The sequence below is a fragment of the Phascolarctos cinereus genome, unplaced genomic scaffold (genome assembly GCF_003287225.1).
Source record: "Phascolarctos cinereus isolate Bilbo 61053 unplaced genomic scaffold, phaCin_HiC Scaffold_8;HRSCAF=390, whole genome shotgun sequence".
Lineage (NCBI taxonomy): Eukaryota > Metazoa > Chordata > Mammalia > Diprotodontia > Phascolarctidae > Phascolarctos > Phascolarctos cinereus.
Window position 1 is genome coordinate 9,645,909 of NW_027556291.1, and position 13,451 is coordinate 9,659,359.

General features: G+C 43.9%; 1 protein-coding gene across 5 annotated transcripts in view; it reads left to right on the top strand.

Moving 5' to 3' along the window:
* The window catches only part of SYTL4 (synaptotagmin like 4), a 48,688-nt gene that overhangs the window by 3,283 nt on the left and 31,954 nt on the right, over positions 1-13,451 (top strand). For 3 of the 5 annotated variants that reach the window (XM_020963459.1, XM_020963463.1, XM_020963460.1), the window contains exons 3-5: positions 11,765-11,938; positions 12,240-12,455; positions 12,594-12,703. In XM_020963459.1, the coding sequence (XP_020819118.1) occupies positions 11,829-11,938; positions 12,240-12,455; positions 12,594-12,703 (436 nt within the window). In that variant the 5' untranslated portion in view covers positions 11,765-11,828. Of the gene's footprint in view, positions 1-11,764; positions 11,939-12,239; positions 12,456-12,593; positions 12,704-13,451 lie in introns of those variants that run through there. The other 2 variants (XM_020963464.1, XM_020963465.2) reach the window with 2 other exon arrangements.

Here is a 13,451-nt window from a genome sequence, read left to right on the forward strand (position 1 = left end):
TTACTGTTATCTGTAGAGGGGACACTCCTGTCACTGATACATAATGGCAATTGGTCTACTATTTAAGAGTCTTGAACTGTAGCCTTGGGTGCCAGGAGGTTGTGGCTTCTACAGAGCTGGTGTAGAGCCATGTCTTCCCAAGCTACCTCTCAAAATGAAAAATTGAATAGGAATAAATCAATATCCTCATCACATTTCTAGGCTGAGGGCTGGAATGTACCTTAGAGGTCATCTCATTGAAGCATCATTTTACACATGAGGAAACAGGCCCCAGAGAGGTAATAGAAAGCCCTGGACCTGGGTACCATAACAACTACCCAGGGTGATTTGAGGAGATATAGCCAGAACAGTTTTTGTGGAACAGACGGGCATTTTAGCACAAGGCAAAAGTACGATGTGGTCTTGGGTTGTATTAACAGCAGTAGTGTCCAGGCAAAAGGAGGAAATGCTTTCCCCATCCTCTGACCTGGTCAGAGCACATTTAGAGTGCTGGGTTTAGTTCTGAGCACCACAGACTAGAGCATATTCAGAGAATCCGGGGGCTAGGGTTGGTGAGGACTCAAAAGCTAAGCAGGTGGGGAGCATGTGAAGGAGACAGGGATTAGAAGAAATTTATGTCGGGGTGTGTCTGGGAAAGGAATCCATGCCTCCCAACACCGGACAGCTGGAGAGCCGTCGTATGGAAAAGAGGTTAGTTATGTTTCCTGTGGCTCCATAGGGCAGATCTGGGACCAGTGAGTGCCATTGAAAGGAAGGCAGATTTGGTTTTGCTTAGGATCCCAAGATCTTAGATTTTGAGTCAGGAGGCAGGATTTTAGAGGGTATCCAACCCCCTCCTTTCTCACCCAAGGCCCTATAGCAAGTAAATGGCTGAACTAGGACCTGAAGGTATTGTCTCTGACCTCAAGTCCAGAGCCTTTCCTACTGCACCACTGGGGAGAGGCATTCTTTTTGGGCCACTTCTGGAAATAGCGAATTTCCCATCATTGGATGTGTTCATGCAGAGTACCTGTAAGAATGCCATAGAAGGTATTTGGGTAGAATTTGGGGCTTGGATTTGACTCAGTCTAGCTACTATTATCAACCCTTAAAGAGTTCTCCTAGGACATGGGGACCTAACAATTCTAATGATCCCAGGTGTGTTTTTTTTTTAATTTGTATTACATTTTATGTTTCCCAATTAACAAAAGTCTTTTTTCTCTCCTTCTGACTTTCCCACAAAAGAAAAACAAAACCCTTGTAACAAATAATAGCCAGAATTAATATAGCACCTTGAAGTTTGCAAAGTGCTCTAGAAATATTCTCTCATGTGATCCTTACAACAACCCTGGGAGATAGGGGCTATTATTAGCTCCATTTTACAGATGAGGAAACTGATGCCAACATATGTTAAGTGACTTACCCAGGGTCGCTACACAGCTAGTGTCTGAGGCTGGATTTGAGCTCAGGTGCTGTTGACTCCAGGTCCAGAGCTCTAGGCATGTGGCTGCCTGTTGGTCATATCCCAGAATACATCTTGTTCTGTACAGTGAGCTCATCACCTCTGGCAGGAGAAGGCAGCATGTTTCATCATGGGTCCTTTTGGAATCATGTGAACCCAGTTTCAAAAGTGCTTCTTTGGGTCAAGTGGCCGTAGGCAAAATTAGGAAGTTTGTCTTTATGTCCTCCGCTACCCTGTGTCCCTTCTCCCCCAGCCTCCTCTTTCTCTTTCTGGACCCTCCCTTCCAGGAAGGCAGAAAGGTTAAGTTCATGTACATGACGATGTTAGTGATTTGAGTGTTGGGACATAAGTGAATGGAGTGGTGGACATAGGGTCAGGAAGAGCGATATTCAAATCTTGCCTTTGACACCTATCATCTGTGCCTCAGTTTTCCCATTTGTAAAATGAGGGAGTTGGATGAGATGGTTCCTTCCAACTCTAAATCTTTACCACTATATGACGAGCTCTCTGATTGGCCCTCCCTCAGTTTTCTGGGAATAAAGGAGATAGTAGTAGGACAGACACTGACTGCTGAGCAGCCTAGCTAGCAAATCTTGTGATATGTTAGTGAGCAGGACACTGACTGTGCCCAGGCTTCCTCCCTGGGGTCATTAAGTGCATCTGGCAGCTCTTGGCAGTGAAAGTCCTAGGACAATTTCGAAGTGTTGGGAGCGTAGAGAACCTGGCTGAGGGACTGACGGTTACCCCAGGCTATGGATGAGTATTCCTGGTCTAGTGGGAAATGAATTGGATTGACTTTGGAGACTCTTCAAGATCATAGATTAGAACTGACAGGGAGGGACCCTAGAGGCTCATTTTATAGATGAGGAAAGTGAGTTCTGGGGAGATGAAGTGTTTCGCCCCAGGTCACTCAGGTCACTACCTGACCGAGGTTTCTAAATGTTCCTTGAATTATTCATGCCCTCTCTTTTCCTGGGAGTGTTTGGGGGTGGAGGGGAGCTAGGCAGACACTCCAAAAAGAGCTCTGTGTTTTCAAAGCACACTTGTTAAGACCAGAGGCGGGGCAGCTTTGAAATGCATTGTAGTCACTCAGTCAACAAGCATTTTATTTGGCTAAGCACTGGGCATCCTAAGAAAGGCCAAAAACACATGACCCAATCAGTCCTTCTGTTAAGCATTTATTAAGCGCTTACTATGTTCAGGCACTGACAGCTAGGCACACAAAGAAAAGCAAATGCATAGCTCAGGATCTGAGCTCCCATGATTCTAAAACTGCTCTCAGTGACGGATGGAAAGAAAAAAGTCAACATCTTTCCCCTCCCAGGGCCATTGGTACTTTGCGCCTAATCTCTCTGGTTGTGACATGGCTTTGTCACCTGTGTCAGGGTTTTGGGGTTCTGTAAAATAGTATGAGAAGATATATTTTGGGGGATGGCTGCCCGAAACATCTGAAGCCTTTCAGGGCAAGTATCTCATGGCTCCTGAAATATCACCTGCCTACTGCCCACTCCCCATTCATTTCCAAGCCTTGGCTTGCCCCTGGTGACAGCTCTGGGCTTGATACCCAGGCTGTCCCACCCTTCTCTTAAAGTAGCCTTGGCGGGCTCTGTTTGCTGCTAAGCCTTCTCTTGGCTGGTGCTCATTTAAGTTCTCTGCACTCTTGCTGATAACTTTGAACACACTTTTGTTGTTGTGGGTTTTTTTGTTTTTTTTTCCCCCTTGGAAAGTTAGAGTCTCTTACTAGAAACTCTTCTGTGTAATTAAAGATCGGGTGTATTCCCAGGGCACACCCAAGCCAGGACTTCAGTACTCAGGGGCCTGGCAGTTTGCTTTAGAACATCCCGAAGACTTCTGTCATGGGATGGGAGATGATGATAATGTATGAAAAGGGATTGGAGCACCTTCAAGTAAGTCTGCAAATTGAGAGGCAGTGGAGAAGGGCCAGAATTTGGAGGCAGAGGGCTTGAGTTTGAATTCCTGATCTGGGGGACCTGAGGCCTTCTTGTTCAACCTCTTGGGACCATCTGCTAAATAAGGGAGGGGAGTGAGATTAGCTGTTTTCTAACATTCCTTTTATTTGGAACTCTATGAGCCTTTAGGAGCCTTCCGTGCTTAGTGATAGGAAAGGGCCAGCTAGGAGATGGGGGATCTCCCAAGGCTTGGTCTCTGTCTACACTGAGCATTTGGAAAGCTAGGTAGAAACCTGGAGAAAGACCTTGTGTTGTGTCTTTTCTTTCCAACCAGATTTTTTGACTATATTTAGAAAAACCCAACCAAATAACAAAACCCTTGAACCATCAACAAGCATTTGTTAAGCACCTACTGGGTACCAGATAGTATGCTGAGCAAATCCAGAGACAGTAAAGCCTAAAGACAGTGAATCAGGCTTCTGGCCACCCAAGCCATTTGCTTCTGACTATTTAGGCTTCAGGCAAGTATTTGGCTATGAGCTATATTTCTGAGTTTGGGGGAATTAAAGTCTATTAAGAAAATGGTCAGTATTTCAAAGGGCCCATGATAAAAAAAAAATGTTGTTCACCTCCAGAGAGGGAGAACTGAAGCACACTTTATTCACTTTCTTTATTTTTCTTGTTTTTTTAAATATGTGTTTTTTTCTTTTGCAACATGGCTAATATGGAAATATGTTTTGTGTGACTTCACATATGTAATCGATATCCTATTCTTTGTCTTTTCAAAGGGTGGAGGGAGAGGGAAGGGAAGGAGAGAATTTGGAACTCAAAATTTTTAAAAAATGAATGTTAAAAAATTATTAAATGTAATTGGGAAATATATAATGAAATAAATAAAAATATCAAAGACAAAAAAAAAAAGAAAATGGTCAGAGGAAAACAAAGTTAGGCCTCATTAAGATATAGACCTAAGGAGCTTGCTAGGATGGGTAATGTATAATCTTGGTCATTTGGTGCAGTTTGGGAGCAAGCTTGAATTTGCAAGGCTAGGAAGGATGAAAGGGGGCTGAGTACTCAGAAGGAGGTTTGCAAGGACATCCCCTCCTTTTTTAAAAATAAGGTGTTTTTTTTTTTTTAATATCTTCTATTTCTAACATCACCACTATGGTATCCCATATATCTCTCTTTCTCCATCTCCCAGAGAGCCATCCCATATGCCAACTAGCATTTTTTTTTGGAGAGGAAAGAAAAAAAAAGATGCATAACTGATGAAGACATTGAAAAAATCTGAAAACATGGGACACTCCTTTTCTGATCAGAAAGAAACACCTGTGGCTGTAAGCAGACTCAACTTTCACAGGTTTGAAGCTTCGCCAATGCCAAGCTGGTAGGGAGGTCCTCAGAGGCCATCTAGGCCAACCCCCTGCCCTCATTTTACAGATAGGCAAACTGAGCCTCAACTTGGCCAAGGTCACAGAGGTGGTAAGTGATAGAGATGGGATTTGAACCCAAGTCTTCTGACTCTGAATCCAGCGCTCTTTGCACTATCTTCCAAGTCCTGAATGGAATTAAGAATCCATTTTTTTTCTCATAGAAATACTTTTATAAAATGGTAGTTTGGTAAAGTTAAAGGTGATTTAATGGCTTGATGAGGTACAGGAGCCTGCTTCAAGTCATGTATGGGGGAAGGGGAGAGGGAGCTGTTGCAGCAACTGTCTCTGCCCTGGCACCATAGGCCAGGGGAGGGATGGGAGTGGGGGAGGGCAGCAGTGGCTACAGAGCTCCTCCAGAGTCCAGTGCTTCAAACTGGAAGCTTTTTGAAGGGTTTGAGAGAGACAGAGAGACAGACAGAGACAGGGAGGAGAGAGATAGAAGAGAAGAGAAGAGACAGACACACACACACACACACATACACACAGAGAATTGAGCAAGAGACTCACTACAGTTTTGCTTCTCTGATCCCAGGTGAGCCCCCAGTGCTGCATGCCAGTCTTCTTTTCTTTTGCCTTCCTCACTGCATCTTTTCTAATCTTTTTCTCCTCTCATCCTCTCGCTCTTTCACCAGAGGTCCTCACTTCCAACTTTTCTGAAAAAAACCCAAGCCATCTCTCAAGGCTTCCCTCTTCTCCCCTCTCCTTAAAATCTTTCTATCTCCCCTTGTCTCCCCGCCATCTTCTCCCTAGCTCATCTCTGATGAAGAGGTGGTCTTTTCTCTTTTTAGATGCTGCTTGGACCTTTGATCCATTCCACTCCACTCCCTCCACTCTCTCCCAGTGACTTGTCCCTTTTGATCATTTTTTCTCTGCCTTAGTTTCTCTCTCTCTCTCTCTCTCTCTCTCTCTCTCTCTCTCTCTCTCTCTCTCTCTCTCTCTCTCTCTCTCTCTCTCTCTCAGTTGCTGGCTCATTCCTTGCTGCCTATAAACATGCCCAGGTTTCTCCACCCTTTAAAAACAAAAGAGCTTCCCTTGGCCCTGCCTTGTGCATCTAGGTGCCTGTTGAATTGAATGAGGTTTGCAGCCTTGTTTGCGAAAGCTGATGGGGAAAAGAGGGCAGCTGAGAGAAGAGGCAGAAGGTTAGTGAGGTAGGAAGCAGAAGGGCTAGCTTCCAGCCCTGGCTCTGCCCTGTGTTGGCTTTGAAACCTGGGGCAGGTTTGGGAACCCCTCTGAACCAAATAGCTCGCTGGGGAACAAAGGGATTGGCCCAGATGGCTTCGAAAGTTCCTCCAGCTTTCCTTTGGTGAAACCAGAAGACGGTTGAGAGGATCCAGTGAGATCCCATATTTAGCGAGCTCTCACGCCCCCAGGGGCAGCTGCTATTGCCTGGGAGTCTCTGGCTGGTTGGTTGGTTTTTACATGTTGGTCTGAATTGCTAATCTCTGCTCTCTGTTATCCTCACTGCAGGAAACCCTTAGTGGTACATGGCAACTAGCTTAATTTAAAACATAAGTGTTATTGTTGTCTTGTATTTTATGTCAGTTATTGCCAGGTAGACTGCCTCTCCCTCAGCTCTCCCTTGTATAGAAAACATCCCATGTCTAGCAGTGTATGCAAAAGCCCCATCCATCCATTCCCTCTCCCCTTCTGCTGAAAGAGGGAGGTGCTTCCTATCGTTTTGATGAGATTTCATTTGTGCGTTCATTTTGTAACCTTGGTTCTGCCTGTTTTTCTCTGCAGCAGTTCATACAAGTCTTCCTTTGTTTCTTCAGTTTCCTCATATTGGTCATTTCTCATGATGTTCATATACCACAGTTTGTTCAGCCATTCTCTAATTGTTGCTACCACACACACACACACACACACACAAACACCTTTGTGAATATTTTGTTTGAAATGGGGCCTTCTTATTTTTCTTCCTTTGGCCTCCTCTGGGTAGGCTCAGTAGTGGGATCTTTTGGTCAAAAGGTAGAAACAGTTTAATCACATAATTCCAAATTGCTTTCCAGAATGATTGGACTAAGTCACAGCTCCACCAACAATGTATTAGTGTACTTGTCTTTCCTCCAACACTATTTTCACTTTTTCTTTGACAATTTGCTGCATATGAGACAAAACCTGAGTTTTTAAAGTTATATTTTTATTAGTGACTTTTTTTACATAACAATCATTTCCCTCTATATATCCTCCCCATCTGAACTTATATTGTAACCAAAAAAAAAGGGGGGGGTCCAAGTAAAACTGATCAGCACAACAACTGTTTGTTTGTGACTGCCATATTTAGCGACCATAGTCATCTAACCTCTGGATTCCCTATGGACTACAGAACATGGAAAGCAGCTCTTTAAAAAGTTGTTTTTATTTATCTTATTGTACACATTGTCCTCCTGGTTTTGCTTATTTTAACTCTGCAGCAGTTTATACATGGTTTTCCAAGTTTTTTATAGTCATCACTTTTTATGACACATTAATATTTGATTACATTCATTTACTGCAATTTGTTTAGCCATTTCCCAATGAATACATGCCTGCTTTGTTTCCATTTTTTTTTTACTACCACAAAAAATGTGACTATGAATATTTTGGTTAATATGGGCTCTTTTTTTCTTTTCTACTTTTGACCTCCTTGAGATACATGCCCAGGAGTGGGACCTCTGGGTGCAAGGATTTGAATAGTTTAGTAGCATTTAAAAAGTCATTAATTCCAAATTATTTTATTAGAATGACTGGACTAGTCAGATCCTCCAACAGTGTATTAGTGGACCTGACTTCACAGTTCTTTTATAGGCTGTTTTTTTATCTTTTGTCTTTGCTAACTTGCTGAGTACAATGAGTAACCTTTGAATTGTTTGACCTTGTATTTCTCTCATTAGTAGGGCTTTGGAGCATTTTCAACATGGTTGTTGATAGCTTGATGTTCTTCTTTTGAAAATTGTTCATATCCTGGGATATGTGAGATAGCTTGTGCTCTTATATATTTGTGCCAGTTCTCTCTATATTTTGAAACTAGACTTTGCTCAGCTGGGTTTAACACAGAGATTCTTTTTTTCCTACTCTCTGGCTTCTCTTATTCTAACTTGATTTTATTGGGGTGAAGGTAGTTTTGATTTGCTTCTCTTTTATTAGTGATTTGGAGCAACCTTTCACATGGCTGTTGATTGTCTGCAGTTCTTTGTTTGAAAGCAGTTTGTGGCCTTTGACCACTTAGCTATTGGGGAATGTCTCTTGGAGTGTCACATATTTGTGTAAATTTACTACATATTTCAGACTTTTGTCAGAGATATTTTTTCCCAGTTGACAGTTTCCCCTCTTATCTTAGTTAGGTTGATTTTGTTCCTGCAAAAACATTAAGCTTTGTATATTTGAAGTTGTCTGTTTTTTTCTTTTTAAATGTCCTCTGACCCTTGTTTGAGGGGACCCAGATAAGGGTCTGCCCCCTCCCTCCAACAACATTGTGAAAATTACCTCCTTCCATTCTGCTCTAATTTTTTCATGTCAGTTTTTTATATTTCACTTACATAGCCATTTGGAACTTGCTGTTTTAAGTAGTTTGAGTTGTTAGTCTAAGCTGATATTCTGTCGAATCACTTTCCAATTTTCCCATTAGTTCTTGTTGCATGTCATGTCCTTCACCTCAGTGGTTATTGCTCTTGGGTTTATCAGACCCTGAGTTCAGATGAACCAAGTGCAGAGTGTTTTTCATTCCTGCTTATGTAGATGGTTCCACTCACTGATGTTTCTATTTTTGACCCAGTATCAACATTTTTTTGATGATTTCTACTTTATAACAAGAGTCTGAGGACTGGAAACACTATTTCCCCTTTATTCCTTTTTTTCCTCATTGTTTTCTTTGAGATTCTAGACCCTTGGTTCCTTCAGATGAATTTTCTTATTCATTTGCCCATTCAGTAAAGTCATCACTTGGTCAATTGATTTACATAGCACTAAATCTGTAAATTAATGTAGATAGTCTTGTTCTTTTTAGTGTTTGGGTGTGGCCCAACGAGGAGCAGTGAGAGCAGTCTTCCAGTTCTTCCAAGGCTTCCCTTATATCTATTTGGAGTGTTTGTAATTGTATTTCCTTAAGTTTTGAGTGTTGCCTGGTGGGCTGACTCCCAGATATTTCATTCGTTTTGGAGTTATTTTGAATTGAATTTCTTTCTAAAATCATTTCCTCCTGATCCTCATTATTGCTATGTGGAAGTGCTGGCTTTGTGTGTGTGTGTGTGTGTGTGTGTGTGTGTGTGTGTGTGTATTTATTTTGCATTCTGATACTTAAATGAAGCCCTTCATCAGTTTCTTTGTTGAGTGTCTAGGATTTTCTGAGCAAACCATCATGCCATCTGCAAACAGGGATAGTTTTGTCTCCTCTCTGCTGACGCTGATGCCTTTACTTTCATTCTCTTGTTTTATTGCTAGGGCTAGCAAATGAGAGTGGAGAGACAGGGTGTCTTGGCTTTTCCTGAATGTTCAGCCAGCCCCATTGCAGGCCCACTGTACCTGCACCTATTCTTGGAATGCTCCTCTAATGACCCATGTCTCTCTTTGACTTGGAACAGAACACTGGTTTCCTTGAATGAGGCCTAGGACCTAGTGCCTAAGAGGAAATAAGCACCTTGCCTAGGGCTAGCCTTCCCCAAAGTCAGATCTAAAAGTGGTGGTCTGTGTCACACTGGGATGGAGTTGTTGACCTCAGATGATTCTAAGAGCTTTGGAATGATGAAATGCCAAAGCTCTAGGCAATGTGAATGAGCCAACAGTGATATGAGCTGGGCTTGAGAACAAAAAAAAATCTCAACTATATATACAGGATGGTGGACTTCTAGCCAAGAGTTCTGACCAAGGCCAGGGGCTTGGAAGTCTCGTATCCTGAAGGCATCAGCTGGCTGTACTACCATTAACTAAGAAGCCCAACAAAAATACTGGAACATGGAGAAAGAGATTCAATCCAACAAGCGTTTATTAAATACCTGCTATGTGTCAGGCACTGCTCTAGGTACTGGGGCTACAAAAACAAGAAGGAGAAGCCATTACTGCCCTCCAGGAGGGCTACTGGGAAAACATTGGAAACCAAATGGGAAATGCCATCACACCCTGGTACAAAGGCAGTGTCCTTGCAATGCAGTGTGTAGTTCTAGCTATTGTGCCTTCAAAAGCTATATTGGAGCTAGAGAAGATCCAGGGCAGAGCCCTAACTAAACTGATGAAGAGGAGGAGAGCAGGCTGGAAGTGCAGTGGCCATTTCTGGGTCTCATCCCATTACTGATTAACGTGGAAGCTTCAGTTTGCTCCATTTCCAACCTGGGCTGGTTTATCTTTCCTTAAGCAGACTGATGACTCTCTGCTGCCAGGGACTCACCTGTTGGTGTCAGACTCAGTGACACCTGATCACCTTTGGCCTGATTGCAGCTTAGGACTCCCAAGCTCAAGTGATCCACTAGCCTCAGTCTCCCAGTAGCAGGATTTAGAGGCATGTGCCACCAGGCCTGGCCAGATCGATATTCCTAAAGCACATGTTTGACCATGTCGCTCCCTTGCTCAAAAATCTTTGGTGTTTTCCTGTTGTAACTGTAGAAAATCCTCTGTGTGACATTTAGAAGCCTTCCCAGTCTGGTTCCCACCTATTTTTCTAGACAGATTTCCCATTATTCCTCCTAATTTGCTCTGTGTTCCACACACACAGGTTACTTGCTGTTCCTTATACATAACATTCATTACTCACCTCTGTACCAAGTACGTTGTGTAGGAGGCAGTCCCGGAACTGGGCTTGGGAGGAAGGAAGGGATTCTGTGAGCTGGAAGTGAGGAGGGAACATATTGTAGATCTGGGAGATCGCTTGTGCAAAGACACGGAGGTGGAGGATAGACTGCTGTGTGCAGGGAACAATGAATAGGCCAGTGTGACTGGAAGGACAGAAGCATGCAATCAGACTGGAAAAGTAGAGAGGAGTCACGTCGAGGAGGGCTTTCTGAGCCAGCCTTAGGACTTTATTCTATTTTATTTTAGAGGCAATAGAGTGACATTGGCAGATCTGTGTTTTAGGATTGTCAGGTTGGCAACTGTGTGGAGACTGAATTGGAGAGAGGAGAGACTGGAAGAGACCAATTACATGGCTGCTATCGCAACAGTGTAGACAAGAAGGGATGAAGACTGAACTGTGAGTTAGGGCAGACTGTGTGGCTGGTGAGAAGGTGGAAACAACAAGCTTGGGCAATGGAACATATGTGTAGGGTGAGAGAGTGAGGAGGCAAGGATGACACTCACATTTGGGGGTGAACATAATGACTTCTGTACTTAATGTCTGTATCCTTTAAAAATACATAAATATTAGCAATTGATGATTAGTTAATGTTTATGATTGCTGTTTTAATAACATTTTATTTCTGGTAGAGGAAGCCTCATCGAATAAAATTATTGTTCTTTGATTATTATTTGTGCCTGGGAAAAGCCAAGCCCCTTGGCCAACACAACCACAGGCCAGACCCTTGGCTCACCTTGGGCCAAGCGCATAAATTGTAGGCTCAATGCCTTTAGATGAAATCAACTCATCTAACATGGTAGTCTTATGAACGCAGGCCTGGTAAGTGACAAGGCATCATAGAGATCAATTAAAAACCATATGGCTTAGTGATTTGAATTTGTAGCTAAGAGCTAAGCAAACAGTTCTTGAAATGTTAGATTGTTTAACGAGTGTGAGGCCCTGAGATGGATTTGTCAGGTATAAAGGAGGGACTACTCTAGGAAAGGTTTAGAGTTTTCACTGTCACTTGAGTCATAAGCCAGCTAGTAGAGTGATCTTAGAAGGACTGTCCCCTCTGCTCTGAGGACAGAATTCAGATGGTTATGGTTTTAGTGGTAAGCAGAAAAGATACCTCTCTGGCCTTCCTAGGGAGTCATCCACTCAACTTGGGGAAGCAGCCTGTTGTAAGGGTCTAGTGCTGTTGGCCTGCTGTTTGATATGAGTCCTTGTCCTCCTTCAGGCAGCTCTGCTTGTTTGGATACTTTTTAAGCAAAAAAAGAGCTGAGGCTAAAGTGAAGTGAGTCATGTCGGAGGCGGTTGATCTCTCCTTTCTCTCTGAGACAGAGAGGGACTTGATCTTGAAAGTTCTTCAGCGAGACGAGGAGCTCCGGAAAGCCGAAGAGAAGCGGATCAGGTGAGAGTATCAGGAGAGGCCTCGGGGAATCCTTAGGTCTGGCCTGGCAAGGTTCTTGCTTGAAACTTTAGAGATCTTGTCATAGCTGCATGTCTGCTACGTGTCTACTGCATGTTTGCCACGTGTGTCTTCCCCAGGGCTTCAAGTTGGCTCTGTGTTGTGGTGAACTTCGTAAAAAGCAAAGGGCCTCACTCTCTTTTCACATCACTACCCCGAAAAAAAAAATCAGCACCAGTCAAAAATCCTGCTCAACCCACTGAGATCCTGACTCCAGGTGAACAACTCTCTCTGGTCTGAGCAGGAGACTAAAGAATGAGCTGCTGGAGATCCGGAGGAAAGGGGCCAAGCGGGGCAGCCAGCGGTATGGTGAGCGGACTTGTGCCCGGTGCCAGCAGAGCCTGGGGCGAATATACCCCAAAACCAACACTTGCCGAGGCTGTAATCACCTGGTGTGTCGGGACTGCCGCACCCCTGGCGCCCATGGCACCTGGAGGTGCAAGGTGTGCGTCAAGGAAGCGTGAGTGTTGTTCGAGAAACAGGGGGAGGAGTGAGCAGAGAGGGAAGTGAGGCCTTGCATGTGGCGAAAATGTCAGCCTGCACGCCTGCCTGAAAAAGTGCCTTTAGACAAATGTCAATTCTTCTCCTTACCTTCTAGAGAGCTGAAGAAGACAACTGGTGACTGGTTTTATGACCAGAAAGTGAATCGCTTTGCGAACCATCTGGCCAGCGACTTGGTGAGGATGTCACTGCGGAAGAAGCCAACAGGTATGGCATTTCTAGGGAGACTGCATCCTGGCCAAGTGGGCCCTGGGGCATCCAGGTTCACTTTGGGTTTTGCCCTATTTTTAGGAAATAGAGGGCTTTCTTCTACTGCCAGCTACCTTCCTTCCTTCCTTCCTTCCTTCCTTCCTTCCTTCCTTCCTTCCTTCCTTCCTTCCTTCCTTCCTTCCTTTCTTCCACAAATGTTTCTTGAGCATTTATACTAGGGGACTTCAACAGACATATCAATACTCAAACACCTCAAAACCTCACAGTTCCTCAACTTATTCATTTCCCATGACCTATTCCTCCAGCCACCTGAGCTACTAACGGAGATGATTGCACCCTTGATCTTGCCACCACCCACCAAGGTACCACCTCCAGGTTCAAGAACTCTCACATTCCCTTATCTGATCACAATCTATTGTCATTCCACCTCTTCCTCTGTCTTGCAACCCCAAAGCCTGTTTTTTATCCCTACGATGACCTTCGGTCCCTCAACCTCTCAGTACTTTCCCAGGTAATCATCCCTGCACTAATTACACTCTCCTCCCTTCCCCATCTTGACCTTTTGGTGAACCAGTTCAACTCCACATTGCCCTCTTAGACTGTCTCTACTCTTGCCCTGCCAAGACTCAGCCTTGGATCACTCCCACCATCTTCTGCCTTCTCTTCTCAACACATGCTGTTGAACAAAAAATGGAGAAAATCACAAAATAATGGTGACCGCGTCCACTACAAATTTATGTTGCAT